At 43.7% G+C, this 15,715-nt stretch overlaps 1 protein-coding gene across 1 annotated transcript; it reads right to left on the minus strand.

Moving 5' to 3' along the window:
• Nucleotides 1-8,964: 8,964 nt before the first annotated feature.
• IL17A (interleukin 17A) lies at nt 8,965-12,356 on the minus strand. The gene is made up of 3 exons (XM_012760842.2): nt 12,330-12,356; nt 10,803-10,999; nt 8,965-9,530 (listed from the first exon to the last, which is right to left on the minus strand). Exons 1-3 carry the CDS (start codon nt 12,354-12,356, stop codon nt 9,293-9,295), a joined length of 462 nt encoding a protein of 153 aa, XP_012616296.1. The 3' UTR covers nt 8,965-9,292.
• Nucleotides 12,357-15,715: the final 3,359 nt, after the last annotated feature.

The raw sequence follows: 15,715 nt of genomic DNA on the forward strand, positions 1-15,715 counted from the left end.
AAGCAGAAAAAGGTGGAGGGGCCTTGGCAGCAGCAGAAGAAACCCACCCCAGCAACCAGACCCAATGTGGGGCAGCAGATGACTTAGCTGCCTCTCAGTTTGGTCATGTTCTCCCTGTCCGTACTCCACTACTTTATATCCAGGACAGCCAATAGCCTAGCAGATATAAAAAAATAAACACAATAACAAATCACATTTACTGAGCATTTCCTACACCCTGGCCCTAGCACTATGCTAGCAGTGCAATGAACATTATCTCATTTAATTCTCAATACAAACTTACAGGTTGTTTCTATTGCTGTCTTCATATTCAGATGTGAAACTGAGGTGTAGAGAATTACATAGGGTAATTTACATAGGGTAATTTATATAAGGTAATTACATATGTAATTACATAGGGTAAATTGCATAAGGTAATTACATATGTTATTACATAGGGTAAATTACATAGGGTAATTACATATGTAATTACACAGGGTAAATTACATAGGGTAATTACATATGTAATTACATATGTAATTACATAGGGTAAATTACATAGGGGAATTTGCCTAAAGTCACAAAAGTATGAAAGCTGAGGCCAGATTGATCAGGGCTGTAGAGAATGAGTCTATGCTACCCACTATCTGCTTTGCTGCATCTGGTTTTTGGTGAGTTAGCAAAGGCTTACTTGCTCCGCTTGTGGCTGGTACCTGCTGGTATCTTGCCGTGAAAGTAATTCTTTTGGGATACTAGAGATCCACTCTGGAAATGGAAATGTGGGAGGAGGGATGACACATTAATGTACGTCACTCACATCTTCGTACAGTTTAGACGCCCTCCTGCAAGGCAGCCGAGAAAAGGGTGCAGAGAGAATAGAAAGCTGGATTTGTTAAGGAGGACACGAAGGGATGCTTTTGGACTGTAGGAGGAGCTCTCATTTGTCTCACAATTGTGTAAACCAGTTTGAATTTTAAGTATTTTTCCAATTGCTCTCTAAATCATTGAATCTGGGAGGCCGAGGAGGGAGGATTGCTTGAGCTCAGGAGTTCGAGACCAGTCTGAGCAAGAGTGAGATCCCCGTCTCTACTATAAATAGAAAGAAATTAGCCAAACAACTAAAACTAGAAAAATATTAGCCGGGCATGGTGGCACGTGCCTGTAGTCCCAGCTACTTGGGAGGCTGAGGCAGGAGGATCGCTTGAGCCCAGGAGTTTGAGGTTGCTGTGAGCTAGGCTGACGCCATGGCACTCTAGCCCGGACAACACAGTGAGACTCTGTTTCAAAAAAAAAAAAAAATATCATTGAATCTGTGCTAAAAATGTCAGCATTTTGAAGTTTACACATCTTCATCCCAAGTTCTTCTCTCCCAGAATTAGCCTACAAATCCCTTTTAGACCTCATGTCTTGATGTACTTGCCCTTTGGAAATACGGTCACAGTTAGCACAGGGAACTGCAGGTGGCAGTGTGCCCACAAAGTGCTGGGGAAAGGGGTCATGAAATGGGCCGAGGAAAGATTGCATCTCATTCACAATTTTCTCCAGGGCGGGCCAGCTGTGGTGTATAAGAGGCAATTCTTGGTGGACACAGACTCTTTCAGAGCCCAAGCCATTGATACTTATGGAACTTTTGAATATTTAAGATGGTTTCATAATTTTTATGATATGCTATGACAGTTTTATTTATAGAGTTTTGTCTTTCTCCTTATATGTTTTAAATTATTTTGTCATGATAACTTTCTGTGAGTATAATTAATTACTGGGCCAAAGAGCATGAACATTTTTAAGACTCTTGAATTATATAATTACTTTTTAGTGTTGTACTTACTCATTTACATTTATCAGCAGTGAATAATTGCTCATAAATTAGCACATTCTTGCCAACACTTTCTATAGTTAAAAAAAAAAAGCTTTGCTAATATGATAGGCACAAAATTGCATACTATGAATCTAATTGATTATTGGTGAATATTTCTCCAAGTGCTTCTAAGATGTTTTGATGTCTTTTTTTTTCTATACATTTTTTTAATTTGTTTATTTTTCACTTTACTATTGCAGCAATGCAGATTCCTCAGCAAGTTTTGATGTCTTATAGCATGTAAATTGTCAGTTTATCTCTTCTGTCCTTTTAGCAGATGTTTTTAATGCTTGTCTTGTAAATTATCATGAGCTTTTCATATCCATTCATTAATTTCTTCAGCACATGTTTATTGATCACCTGCCATGTGCCAGACACTGTTCTAAGCCCCTGGGGACATAGCATTGAGCAGAGCAGACAAAAATTCCTGCCTGCACAGAGCTTTCATTCTAGTGGGGAGAGACAGACAAAAACAGAATAAGTAAATTAAACAGTATATTAGAAGGAGGTGAAAGCTACAGAGAAAAATAAATTGGGGAAGTTGGAGGGGGAGTGACAGGGTGGTAACAGGTGGCTTCACTGAGAAGGTGAAATTTGCACAAACGAAGGGAGGGAGTTGTTCAACAGGCTGTCAGTGGAAGGGTGTACGAGGCAGAGGGAACAGCAAGGACGAAAGCTCTGAGGTGGAAATGTGCCTAGTATCCAGGTTAATAGCCTAAATATTAACCATTTGCAGTATCTGTAATAAATATTTTTTCAGTCTGTTGTTGCCTTTCAGTGTAATGCTTAATATATAGAAAATTTACAGTTTTGTGTAGCTGAATCGATCACTCTTTTCCTTTGTGGTTTCTTCCATACCTTTTGAAAACTTTTAGTTTTGAAATATACCATATATGCAAAAGAATAAATAAAAGGTATGTGTACAGTTTAAACAATTAAAAAAAAACAAACCCAAAAGCAAACCTAAACACCTGAGACAATATCTCTGAATGCCACGTTAAGAAGTGAAATGTTGGCCGGGTGTGGTGGCTCACGCCTGTAATCCTAGCACTCTGGGAGGCCGAGGTGGGTGGATTGCTTGAGGTCAGGAGTTCAAAACCAGCCTGAGCAAGAGTGAGACCCCATCTCTACTATAAATAGAAAGAAATTAATTGGCCAACCAATATATATAGAAAAAATTAGCCAGGCATGGTGGTGCATGCCTGTAGTCCCAGCTACCTGGGAGGCTGAGGCAGAAGGATTGCTTGAGCCCAGGAGTTTGAGGTTGCTGTGAGCTAGGCTGACGCCATGGCACCCACTCTAGCCTGAGCAACAAAGCGAGACTCTGTCTCAAAAAAAAAAAAAAAGTGAAATGATGTGTCAGGACCTTGAAGCCTTGCTGCTCCTTCCCTCCCCTTCATTTCCCTCCAGCAGAAACCATGAACCTGACTTTTGTGTCCATCTTTCTTTGCTTTTCTTTATAGTTGTATCACATCTATGTTTGCATCCTTAAATTATATATTGCTTACTTTTGAAAATCCCCCAAGTGGACAAATGCAAACCCAGCTGATGAGGAGAAGTCAACATTCCTGCTATTAGAGGAGGCTCCAGGAGCTGAGTTGAATCCTTTATCGGGATCATAGTGTGGCTTCAGCTTTTCTGGGATTTGATAAAAGCGCCTTCTAGGAAGGTTATGAGTGAGACTTGGGAAACCCCGAGGGCTGTCGGGTAGGGCCAGTGAAGCAGAGCTGGCCAGCTGCCTGTCCCCAGAAACCAGAGCAGAGTTGCATTTGGGATGCATCTGCTCATCCAGGGACCTCAATTCCCAGCACCTCTACATCCATGAGATGGAAAGGATACTGGGGGCCAGGCGCAGTGGCTCACAACTGTAATCCTAGCTCTCTGGGAGGCCGAAGCGGGAGGATCGGATCACTTCAGGTCAGGAGTTCAAGACCAGCCTAAGCAAGAGCAGACCCTGTCTCTACTAAAAATAGAAAAAAATTAGCTGAGCATGGTTGCATTTGCCTGTAGTCCCAGCCACTTGGGAGGCTGAGGCAGGAGGTTGGCCTGAGCCCAGGAGTTTGAGGTTGCTGTGAGCTAGGCTGACACCATGGCACTCTAGCCTAGGTGACAGAGGGAGACTCTGTCTCAAAAAAAAAAAAAAAAAAAAAAAAAAGAAAGAAAGAAAAGGAAAGGAGACTGGGATCCTGAATCCCCAAATATAGGAGAAATGCTCACTGAGTAAGAATACCTCACTTGAACGATTATGTGAGTGAGAAATAAACTGAGGTTTTGGTCCATATTTAAGCTATTTAGCCTACCTCGACTGACACTGCAGGGTCTTGCTGTCTAGCAGAACTGAGGTCAGGGTGAGCAGGCTGCTCTGTATTTTCTGTTTCTGAGCCTTCCCTACCTAATCTCCAGTTTTCAAAGGTAGTTAGGTGGAAACAGACCCCCTGGTGGGGGAAATGAATGCCATAAACCAATCCAGGCAGCAGGGCAGGGCACGGAGGACTTATAAGTACCTGGGATAAGCTTACCTGGCCATTCTGTCCTCAGATCCCAAAAAGAGTTTGGTGGCAGTGAGGACATTGCTGATAACAGTCCTCAACACCTCTGTCCCTTGAGTCACATGGCTCCACTCTGGACTGGGCACCCGCTACTCTGGTGCACACAGCTCTCATCCTGGGATCCCCGCTGCCTTCCTGGCAGGAAGATCCTTAGCCTCTTTCCTGTGCTGACTCTATTTCCCATTATCTGTGTCTTCCTATGTCCTGGTTTGCTCTCTTGAGGTTGGAGCACACCCTCAAGTTATTTGAGATCCTGCCTATCTGGAAACGTCTTCTTTCTTCCTTCATAGGATAGTCACCTTCAAGTAATGATGACTGTTGTTATTTCTGACCTATACCTCAGATATTCTTTTTTAAAATTAATTTATTTTGACTTTAGGGTTCATTTAAAAAATGTATGACCATTATTTAGGCACAATTCAATGCACACCTAGTTTCAGTGCTCACAAGAGGGTCCCTGACTGCCCCATCTTAAATTCTCAGCTTCGAGTCATCTCTCAGAGTATCTCTCTGCATATTGTTTTTGCTGAAAAGGCTGCCCAGTAGCATTTTCTAGGCTCACATACTTGAGAAAGTCTTTCTGTCGAGTTCATAGAATGTTACTTGGTTGAGGATTTTGGGCGTAGTCATTTATTCTTTTGTTTAATACATATTTGTTGAGCACATATATGTGTGAACCACTTCTATTTTCTTAAGGTATTAAAGTTCTCCATAGAAACAGAACCAATAGTAGATCTATATGTGTATGTATATATACATACAGATATGTGTGGAGAGAGACAGAAAGACACACACAGAGAGGAAGATAGGTGTCCTAACTCCAGAAAAGAGAGAGAGTATGTGCCCATATTCGCCTTTCTTTTCTGTCTGGCCCTTCAGCTGGTTGGATGGTGCTTGTCCACATTGGGTGTTGGTGGATCTTTGTTACTCAGTCCATTAATGCAAATGAAAACGCCCTTACAGACATACCCAGAAATAATGCTTTACTAGTTGTTTGGGTATTCCTTAATCCAGTCATATTGAGACCTAAAATTAACCATCACACTTAAGTAGAATTTTTCGAACTATTATATACATACAGAAAAATGCACAACTCCTTAAGTGTACAACTCAAGAAAAGATTATAAGTAAGATTATAAGTTTATCATTGGGTGGTTAAGGAATTTGCTTGAACAGAAACTTCTGACTTGTACTTTCTCCCCCATAATGTTTTGAAGATTTTACTAATGGGGAAAAGTCCAATGTCAATATAATTTTGGTTTTTGATTTGGTATTTTATATGTTCTTCTTGGATATAAGTTTTATATGTTCTTAATTCTTGGTTTTTTTTTTTTTTTTTTTTTTTTTTTTGAGACAGAGTCTTGGTTTGTTGCCCAGGCTAGAGTGAGTGCCGTGGCATCAGCCTAGCTCACAGCAACCTCAAACTCCTGGGCTCAAGCAATCCTTCTGCCTCAGCCTCCCGTATGTGTTCTTAATTCTTAAAGTTAAAACAAATGGTTGAATATATTTGGATATGGTTTCTTTTAATTAATTTTGTCTAAACCTAGTTTTCAGATTCGCTTTTTTAAAAAAAATTCCCTACCCAGGAATATTTTCTCCTATTACAACTTTCCTTATTGTCTCTTTAATTTATTCAGGTTTTTCATTTGAAATTTCTGTTGTTCACATATTTTACCTGTGATTTCTATCTTTTGTACTTAAGATCGATTTACATTTGTCATCAATTTATTTCTTTATTAACCTTCATCTTCATTCTGAGATAGCATCTCGAGTTGATCTTGTCCATCAGAAGTTGGCTGATCTGTCCAGAGATTTGATTTTACTAGATCTGATTTTCTTTTTCTTGAGACAGGATCTGGCTCTGTCGCCCAGGCTGGAGGGCAGTGGCGTCCTCATAGCTCACTGCAACCTCAAACTCCTGGGCTCAAGTGATCCTCCTGCCTCAGCCTCCTGAGTAGCTAGAACTACAGGCCCTCCATGCCCAGGTAATATTTTAATTTTTTGTAGAGACGGGGGTTGGTGGAGGAGGGACATCTCACTATGTTGCCCAGGCTGGTCTCAAACTCCTGGCCTCAGGAGATCCTCGGGCCTCGGCCTCTCAAAAGTGCTGGGATTACAGGTCTGGGCCACTGACCTGGTCCCAGGTGGAGTCTTAAGGCCTGAGCAGAGCAGCTGGGGTGGGGCCTAGGGTGGGACAGGGTAGGGCTGCAGGGTCGCAGGGAGCCTCAGGGAGAAGGCAGTGAGGGACCCTGCAACACACTCATGGGGACCAAGAACAGCGTGACAGTCATCACAACTTCACCACAAGGAAGAGGCGCCAGGAGATGGAGCAGGCGGGGAGCAGGGCCAGACGGCAGAGGGCGCTTTGTGTTGCATTGGACTTTGGACGAGGTTGGGGAATGCACCGAGCCTCCTGGAGCCATTGCAGCAAGCTTGGGTGGGCGGCTGGAGCAGTAACTGAGGGCAGAGGTGGGGAAAGTGGGGGAATGTCACCCCATGCCCCCACCCCGTATCTCTGGACCCCACTAACAGTAGCAGGCCCCTAAACACCTTCCAGACCGGGGCGGGACGGTGTAGACGCAGAGGAGGGGCTCCTCTGGGGACGTTTGGGAAGCGTGGGTGTTAGGAGCCAGGGAAGCCTGCACAGATTTCCAGCGTGGACGTCAGGGCAGATGACAGTGACACTGGGGAAATGAGAGAGAATAAAAGCAAAGCACATTGGAGGAGGGGAGGAGCCTGGAAGGCAGCTACCTCTCCCCTACTCCCCGAACCAGTGTCCTGGGAAATCATGGTTCAGGACCATGGAGAGATATGTAAATATTCTTTTGCACCCCTGCCTTCCAACAAAAACAAAAACAGGATTTTCTTTTTTTGAGACAGAGTCTCACTCTGTTGCCCAGGCTAGAGTGCCCTGGCATCAGTCTAGCTCACAGCAACCTCAAACTCCTGGGCTCAAGGGATTCTCCTGCCCTCAGTCTCCTGAGTAGCTGGGACTACTGGCACGAGCCACCATGCCTGGCTAATTTTTTTTCTATATATTTTTAGTTGTCCAATTAATTTATTTCTATTTATAGTAGAGATGGGGTCTCGCTCTTGCTCAGGCTGGTTTCGAACTCCTGACCTGAAGCAATCCGCCTTCCTTGGCCTCCCAGAGTACTAGGATTACAGGCGTGAGCCACCACGCTCGGCCAAAAGCAAGATTTTCTTTTCACCATCACCATTCAGCGGAAACTGGAAAGTGAGCAGCAGGTTTTCAGGGAGAAGTTTGAGGACAGGAAGGCTGTGAGAACCGCCAGGGACAGCTGCCTGTGGATCGATCTCCTGTGGGAAGATGGTGACAGGAGGCCATGAGAATCCAGATGTACAAGCACAAAATGACACTGAAGGGGAGCTGACCCCTGGATATAGATCTGGGAAAGAGGCAGAGAAAAGCCCTGGGCCTCTGGGTGGGGTCAGGGCTCACTAGAGAATTTCCAGAGGCCCCCAGAAGTAGGACAAGGCAGCACGCCAGGACGTGGGGCGAAATGGTTATGACTCGAAACCTGAAACTACTCTGGAGTTGAATGTGAGTCAGTTTTTGTTTTACTTGGTCTGAAATTTTCTCATACTTCGAGTTTGTTCGGCCCCACTGTGTGTCCGCCAGGATCCGCTGTGTGTCCCAGAGAGCACTGGGTCAGCCAGAAGCCAGGTCCCAAGAGTGTGGTGTGAGGAAGAGAGAGTGTCCCTCTCTGTTGATCTCCTTTGAAGGAAGCCTGGGTCTGGGGAGAGGGCTGGACATCCTAGGCTGAGACACCCTCTACTCCCAGCACATCCTGTATTCTCAAGGAGGGTCTCATTTTCCCCATGTGATCTTTACTAATGACATGCCATTTCTCGGGGCCGTTATTTCATTTGGTTAATTCATTTTGGGGTGCCTCAGTCCACAGACCCGGCTGACAGTATGAGAGCTTTGGTCCTCTGTTGTCTGGCAGGCGTGTGACATTAAGAACTTGAACTTGGGTGGTTACAGGGGGTTGTTACTCCAAGGCATGCTTTGTTATGCCCTCCAGGACAATTTGCATGCTCTTCCCAACTGGGGAGAGCTGAATTTCCTGAACTCAGCTCTCTTTTTTTTTAATGAGAAAGAATAAGGAAACAAGTTTTCTTTCCAAACTTTATTATTACAAGAGGGATTTTATTATAAGGGTTTAACAGAAACAGAGAGTTAACCTTGCTGTATCTCTTGTAAAACTTTAACAATTCACAAAATTTAAGGTAATAAATATGAAACTGGGTTTAGTCTTTCTCTCTTTTCGGCCATGTTATGTACTTCTAAGAGACAAAAAGGAGAGAAATACTATATTCATTTGTAGTAAAAACTCAAGAAATTTTCAACTGCCGTTCAATCCCATCTAAGATTTACCTAGGCAGAACTGGTAATTACACTTTTCCACCTTTCTCTAAAGACTTAAGAAACATAAATAGGTCCATAAATAGCTCATATAAATACAGGTTTTTACTTTTTAAATAATAAAATTCCCAAGTGTAGAATCTTGTCTTCTTTAAAAAGAAATACAACGTAGTAAGGCAGGTAATTCATTAACATGGAATCTTGTACTCCCGAGTTATCCCAGGGAGTATTAAATACATAAATAACTTAAAGCCTTAAAGAAAAGCAAACAAGAGGCAAATTGCTATTCATTCTAAGCCTTCCTCCTGGGGGAGAGAGGAAGGTAATTCAGATCCCTTCTCTGGACCAAACTGTTATATGTCTGACGCTTCAACTGGATGAACTATTTTAAGAACCCTAGTAAAGTTTGGCCAGAAATGGGGCTGTGACTTTGAAGTATGAGATTTCCTGAGGGCTGAGCCTGCTCCTTGGAAAGCCTTGACTGCTCTGGGGAGCCTCGGATGTGACCGGAAGCTCTTAGGCCACGCGGCGGATGATGGGGGTGACGCAGGTGCAGCCCACGCCCACCAGCATCTTCTCCAGCCGGAAGGAGTGGGGACAGTGCTTAGGCTCCCTGCGCAGGACCAGGATCTCCTGCTGGATGGCCACGGAGTTCATGTGGTGGTCCACCTTCCCCTCCGCATTGACGCAGCCCAGGTGGCGGCACCTGGCTTCCCAGATCACTGAGGGGTATCTCTCGGGGTCCTCAGTGCGGCTGCAGGGGAGACAAAAGCCAGGAGGAAAGTGAGCTCCTGGCGAAGTAGGGAGGGGATCAAACAGGCATAAATAAAGGGAGGGAAGTTCACGGTGTGACAAATCACAGGCGTTGCAAATTCTCTAAGTGATGTTAGTCTGGAACTTTGGGGGAAACTTGGATTTTCAAGCACATAAAATATTAGAGGAAAGAAGACAATGATCAGTTTTTCCCCCAATTTCTCTGATGAATGAACAGAATAAGATACACTGAGATCGCAGAAATGGTTTAAGCTCAACACAAACGATAATTTCTTAGGCTACATTTGATAGATGGAAAAAGACTAAGGGAAGAGTAGACTTTGAATCATCTATGAATAAGACAGCTATTTATCTGACTTACTGAAGTCTGTCTTTGAAAGAGGGAATGCATCAGAACTTTATCTGACAGCACATTCATGGGACAGAGCCCAAGAGCTGAGACGAAGGGTTGGTAGCAAAACCTCATGTGTCTCTATAACCTTCTCTTCCCTCTCTCCTTCAGCTGAGTGAATGATTTGCTTTGACTTTTGAATCAATTTATTTTAACTATTCTTAGTAATGGGAAGAGGAGAAGAAATCCTACAGTCAGGTCAATTTGTAGGTTCTGTATTACTCAGGCTTATTTGCATGCAGTCAGATGATCAAAATACATTTTGTCATTAATCCTTGATGGGGTCTAAATACTAGGTGTACTAAGGACACAGCAAGTACAGGTATGTTGGGGAGATCAAGACTGTCTAACTCAAAAAAGGGCAGAAATTCCCAACGTGATACTTCCTCCACTGAGACTCAAGCTATATTTTCCCAGTGATAATAGGACAAAAAAAAAGAAAACAAAAAAAGCACTAAAACCCTAGTTAATTATTAGTTACTTTCAACAAGTCTTCTGAATGGTAGCTCTGGTTAAGAAAATCCAAGCATTAACCTCCTATGATGTAATGTCTTTTTTGGGGGTATAAATAAAGAATAAACTTGGGATCTCATAAATATTAGAATAATGATTGTCATTAATCTGGGTTGATTTTTGGTATCAATGACAATAAGATCTAACAGGATAGGTGTTACAGAGTCTAGTGCTTTGTTGAAGAAATCTATAGAATGTTTGAGAATCATTGCTCTGTACAATGGCACTTCCAGGTTCAACTGATGATTCTGAGTGAAAAAAAAAATCTTCCTCTAGGTGATTTAAATGGCAATGTGAAACCTAAGAGGGGTGAAGAATACAGAGTTTTCATCTGGGGCCCTTACGTACTGGAGAGTCCAAGGTGAAGTGGATCGGTTGGAGTAATCGGAGGGCCTTTTGGAACTGGTATTCCGGTTGAGGATATTCAGATTGACCTTCACAGTCCGGGGAAAGTTCTTGTCCTCAGTATTTGGGCATCCTGGATTCCGTGGGCTCGCTATTCCTGCCTTCGTTACAGCCGCCAGACTCAGCAGCAGCAGCAGTAACTGGAACTGAATGGGAGAGAAGAGGGAGGTGGGAGATTGGATTAGTAGAGTTTTTTTTTTTTTTTTTTTTTTTTACTAATTGTGATGATGATGTATTGCTAATCATAGAGAACACACTGTGTTCCAAGACAACCTAAATTTCAGATCGGTTAAATAAAAACCTAGTTAGATGACCAATATAACGTTAGGAACATGGCATTTTTTTAAAAGCAGTTTTCAACATTCTTAGAAGTCAACAAACTCAGGGAAGACATGTTTCAAACTCCTGACTTTGAGCTATCCTCCCGCCTCAGCCTCCCAGAGTGCTAGGATTACAGGCGTGAGCCACCGCACTCGGCCTCAGGGAAGACATGTTATATACATTGGCTGGCAGTAATTTTAGTAAAAATGTCAAGTCATGGCTTGTCATCAGCCCATCAACATATGCATCACTGTTGGGTCAGTGGGAGAATAAGAACCTTGATTTTCTAATGTAGACCATTGCTCTTGGTCCTAGCACTCTGGGATACCGTATTTGAAGTCAGACATTTACCTTGGAAGAAAGGGCTATAGAAAATCTTTCTGCTCTCAATATCCATGTTAGACACGCTATTGGTGCTTCTGGCAAATATCCACCTAAAAACTGGATCCCCTGTATTTTCTTAGGTGTATTTTCTAGTTCTAAATTGAACACGTAATGGGTATTACCCATGTAATAAAATCAGATGTCTAAAAATATACTTTAAGTTAGATATTTTATTTTATTTATTTATTTATTTTTTTGGGACAGTTCTGCATGTGGATAAGTTAGATATTTTAAAATGTAAAACCCGTTTATGTGAAAACACAGCTATACATATACATACACACACACACATATATATATAATTAGAATAAATAGTTTTGATGTACCAAGACTATGGTATAAGATAAGGGCAACAAGGGTCACTGCCACAGCTTTCCAATTTTCAAGGAGAGTGACCCATTTTAAAGAAAATGGAGTAAAGAACAAAGCCGTGGGAGAATTGTATTAAATCCTTTGTACTCAGGAAAACAAGCTTTCGATAAACATTCCTTCTTACTGCTCAGCCTCACATGACACATTCTGTGTGGTTTAGCCCCGATATAGCTACCTTTCAGTTTTAATCTCATCTTTCAAACTGATGTAGATCAGTTCTTGAAAATGCTGCACAATGACTTAAGTATTTACTAAAAGCTTTCGTTTCCTAGCCTACCTATACGATATTCTTGGGCTTCATAGTTAGAATCCAGCCTCTGATGCCCACAGTTCAGAAATAGCGTCTGTTCCATGCCAGCGAGCGCGTTCATTGCACGTCCGTGCGGGACTCACCGCCAAGGAAGTCCTCCCAGTGCTCATGGTTGCTCCTTCCGATCGGGTGGGGACCGAGTGGGGACCGAGTGAAGAGTTTGCGCCTGCTGCAAGGTGGACAAAGTGTAGCGCTACCTCCTCGCTTTTTATAGGAATTTGCTCCTCCTGTGGTCACTTACGTTGGTGTGTCAGAGTGGGTTCAGAGGTGACACCATTTCGGTTAAAATTTCCATCCCCAAAATGAGGTCAGAGAAGAACCTCCCCTTTGTGACGGGCAGTATCAGCTTCTGAAGGAAAATGGGAAGGGCAGAAAATTCAAGTTTCTAAAGAGCACGTCTTCCCTTCATTCTTCAGGGAACTATCACGTGTTCGAAGCTGAGCCAAGATGCTTTGCTATGGGGTCGACATCATGTATTTATGGACACACATAAAGCTGCCATAAGGGCCATACTCTATTTGAATAGCTTATGGGGAAATAAAAGTTTAGCATTACATACAAGTTTCCTGGTGTCATGTACCTTGATTTCTCATTTGATCTTTCCTTTTCCCACCGATTCCCCCAGGTGGTTGTGGTCTAGACAATTCCAGACTCAAGTACCCACTATATAAATGAGCAAAAAAATGAAGAGATAATTGAATGATGGCAGGATATATTATATTTAATTGAATTTAACAACAGTTTTGTTGCATGTCTACTCTGCTCAAGGAATAAATAAGTAGGTTGGAGAGACATGAGATTTACTGTGACAGGCACGTGTGACACTGCATGCTACCAGGCCACTTGTTCGGTGCTTTGAGGCTTGATCTCATGCAATTCTTCAGGAGGAATGAGACGAAGAGGAGAGAATGAGGGGAGGTGGCCAGACACAACGAGGAAGGAATTGCAAATGGAGATGGAGACGAAAGAAGGTGACGGAGGCAGAGCAAAAGCAGGCAGTGGGAAGTAGACAGTAAGGAGGAGGACAAGAAGGAAAGAGAGAAGGAAATAGCTGTCCTATTCTCTCTACTCTCTAAGTAAGGTAAATTTTTTTTTTTTTTTTTGAGACAGAGTCTCGCTTTGTTGCCCAGGCTAGAGTGAGTGCCTTAGCATCAGCCTAGCTCACAGCAACCTTAAACTCCTGGGCTCAGGCGATCCTGCTGCCTCAGCCTCCCTAGTAGCTGGGACTACTGGCATGCGCCACCATGCCCGGCTAATTTTTTCTATATATATGTTAGTTGTCCAATTAATTTCTTTCTATTTATAGTAGAGACGGGGTCTTGCTCTTGCTCAGGCTGATTTCGAACTCCTGACCTGGAGCAATCTGCCTGCCTCGGCCTCCCAGAGTGCTAGGATTACAGGCGTGAGCCACCGTGCCCGGCCAGTAAGGTGAACTTTGACTCAGGTCCTTGAGTAAAGCTGCTCAGGACCACAAGGGATGGATGGGGACAAGGATGACAAAAGGGAGGGGTCAGTAGACGCAGATGCACCCTTCTCTGCCCTTCACCCCAGTGGGCTGAGCACTGCCTCCCAGGCGCTCAGCGGGCATCTCATATTGAACATGCTCGTGCAGGGAGGATGGCCAGCAGTTCCAACTCAGCGGTTGGAGTGAATATAAAGTTTCCTGGCCTGTTCGATCTGAGACCCGTTCCTCCCCGCCCTGCTGGGCTCTGCAGCTCAGAGGGCTGTCCCTGCAGGCTGCTTTTGCAGATGCCCCTCTCGCGCTGGATTTTGGGTGGGCTTAGCCAAAGCGGGATTGGAGGGCAGAAGGGTGGGATTGGAAGGCAGAAGGGTGGGAGTGGGAACAGGAAGGGGAGGAGGAGGAGCCAGGGGCTTCCTCCCTCTGTCTCCCAGAGGACTGCTGCTCCCCTGGTCCCTTCAGACTTGCGATGGCTGTAGCCTCTTGCTGATGCCAATCTCAGTCACCATTGTGGCCGGTTCCCTGAATTAAATTCCTTATGTTGCAATGCCTGGAGGAGGTTGTTTCCTGGCGGGATAGACCCTGACTGATGGATGAGGGAGGCCACCCACACTTGAATTCCAGTGGTGACGATAGATGACTTTGGTAGGTGAAGCAGATACTCATGGCGTTGGCATCGCCATCTACCTACCCTTGGAGACAGGAGTCCCTATGCACGATCCTGCCCCTGCCCTACATGCGATCAGGTAGCCATCTCAGAAGCTATGGTGTCTCCCACGTCTGTCACCTATTTCCAGGTCTACTGCTCTTCCTATAACTCAGACTGTCACTCACCTGGGCGGCTTCACTAGCTATCTTTGCTCTTCCCAACTGCTGCTCTCAGACCATCTTTGACATTCCTGCAATAATGATTCTCAAATCACAGATCTGACTGCCTTTTTAGAGTAGCTTGGGTACAGAATGAAATGTAAACCCTTGGCATCTGAATTAGCATTTGAGTCTGTGAAAACTTCCTTTCCAGGCTCACCTCTCACCATGCTCCGTGGGTGATCTGGGCTCATGGGGTCTTGATTTTCCTCCTTCCAAATCCTTCATGCCTTTAGTTGAGGCACTGTCTCTCAAATGCCCCTCCTGGTCCTCAGCTTATTAAAAATGCTACTTATCCTTCTATTTGACATAAGACATTTGTGTATTTACATTTTTAGATTTTACTGTAAGCCTTCAAGGCCAGTATGTTATTCATTTTTGTGACTCCAGTGGTGCCTAATGTGGCCCTTTTTATAACATGGGTTTTTACAGATTGCTTTTGTGTTGCTTGTTCCTCACGACCATTCTTGTGCATTTCACATATATCGCTTGCCATTTGTTTACACAATCTACTTTCCTGCTAGGCTGTGAGCAACCTGAAGACAGGTGGCTACCTTATTAGTCTTTGCATTGCTTGGCATAGTGTCTAGTAAGTAGTAAGTGCTCAGTGTTTTAACAGATTGACAGTATGAATGACGTTACTTGAAAAGCTCAGAATCTTGTATATTCTTTTTATAATCCAGCTTCATTCCAATAGCCCTACTGAGTTGCCTAATGCCTTGGCCCTTCCCATTTTGATTTCATGGAAAGTAGTATGATGAGAGTGTAGCCTATTCTGGAGTGGAGAATTCCTTGCTTGTTTTCTGGCAAAGATGAGGTGGAGGAGAACGTGCCTGCTGCCCATTCATTTGGTTGATGGTGAAGGGGAAAAAGCTGACTCTAGCTGTTCTGCCTTCCATGCTGATGAAACTCAGCTTGTGTGCTGTCCTTTGAAATGCTAGCCCTTGCTTTAGAATAAGAATGGGGGAACAAAATGAATTTTTTGTAAAAGTACAAAAATGATCATTTCGATGAGGTGGTTGGAACTGGGTGTGCCCTGCCTTGAGTCGGGCTGATTTCTTAGATGTAGGCTTAAGCTAGAAGCCTTTGGCCCATGGGGAGCAATTGGAAGCAGAGTGGGGAGGGTCTCTTCACTGTCTTTAT

Source organism: Microcebus murinus, chromosome 5 (genome assembly GCF_040939455.1).
Source record: "Microcebus murinus isolate Inina chromosome 5, M.murinus_Inina_mat1.0, whole genome shotgun sequence".
Lineage (NCBI taxonomy): Eukaryota > Metazoa > Chordata > Mammalia > Primates > Cheirogaleidae > Microcebus > Microcebus murinus.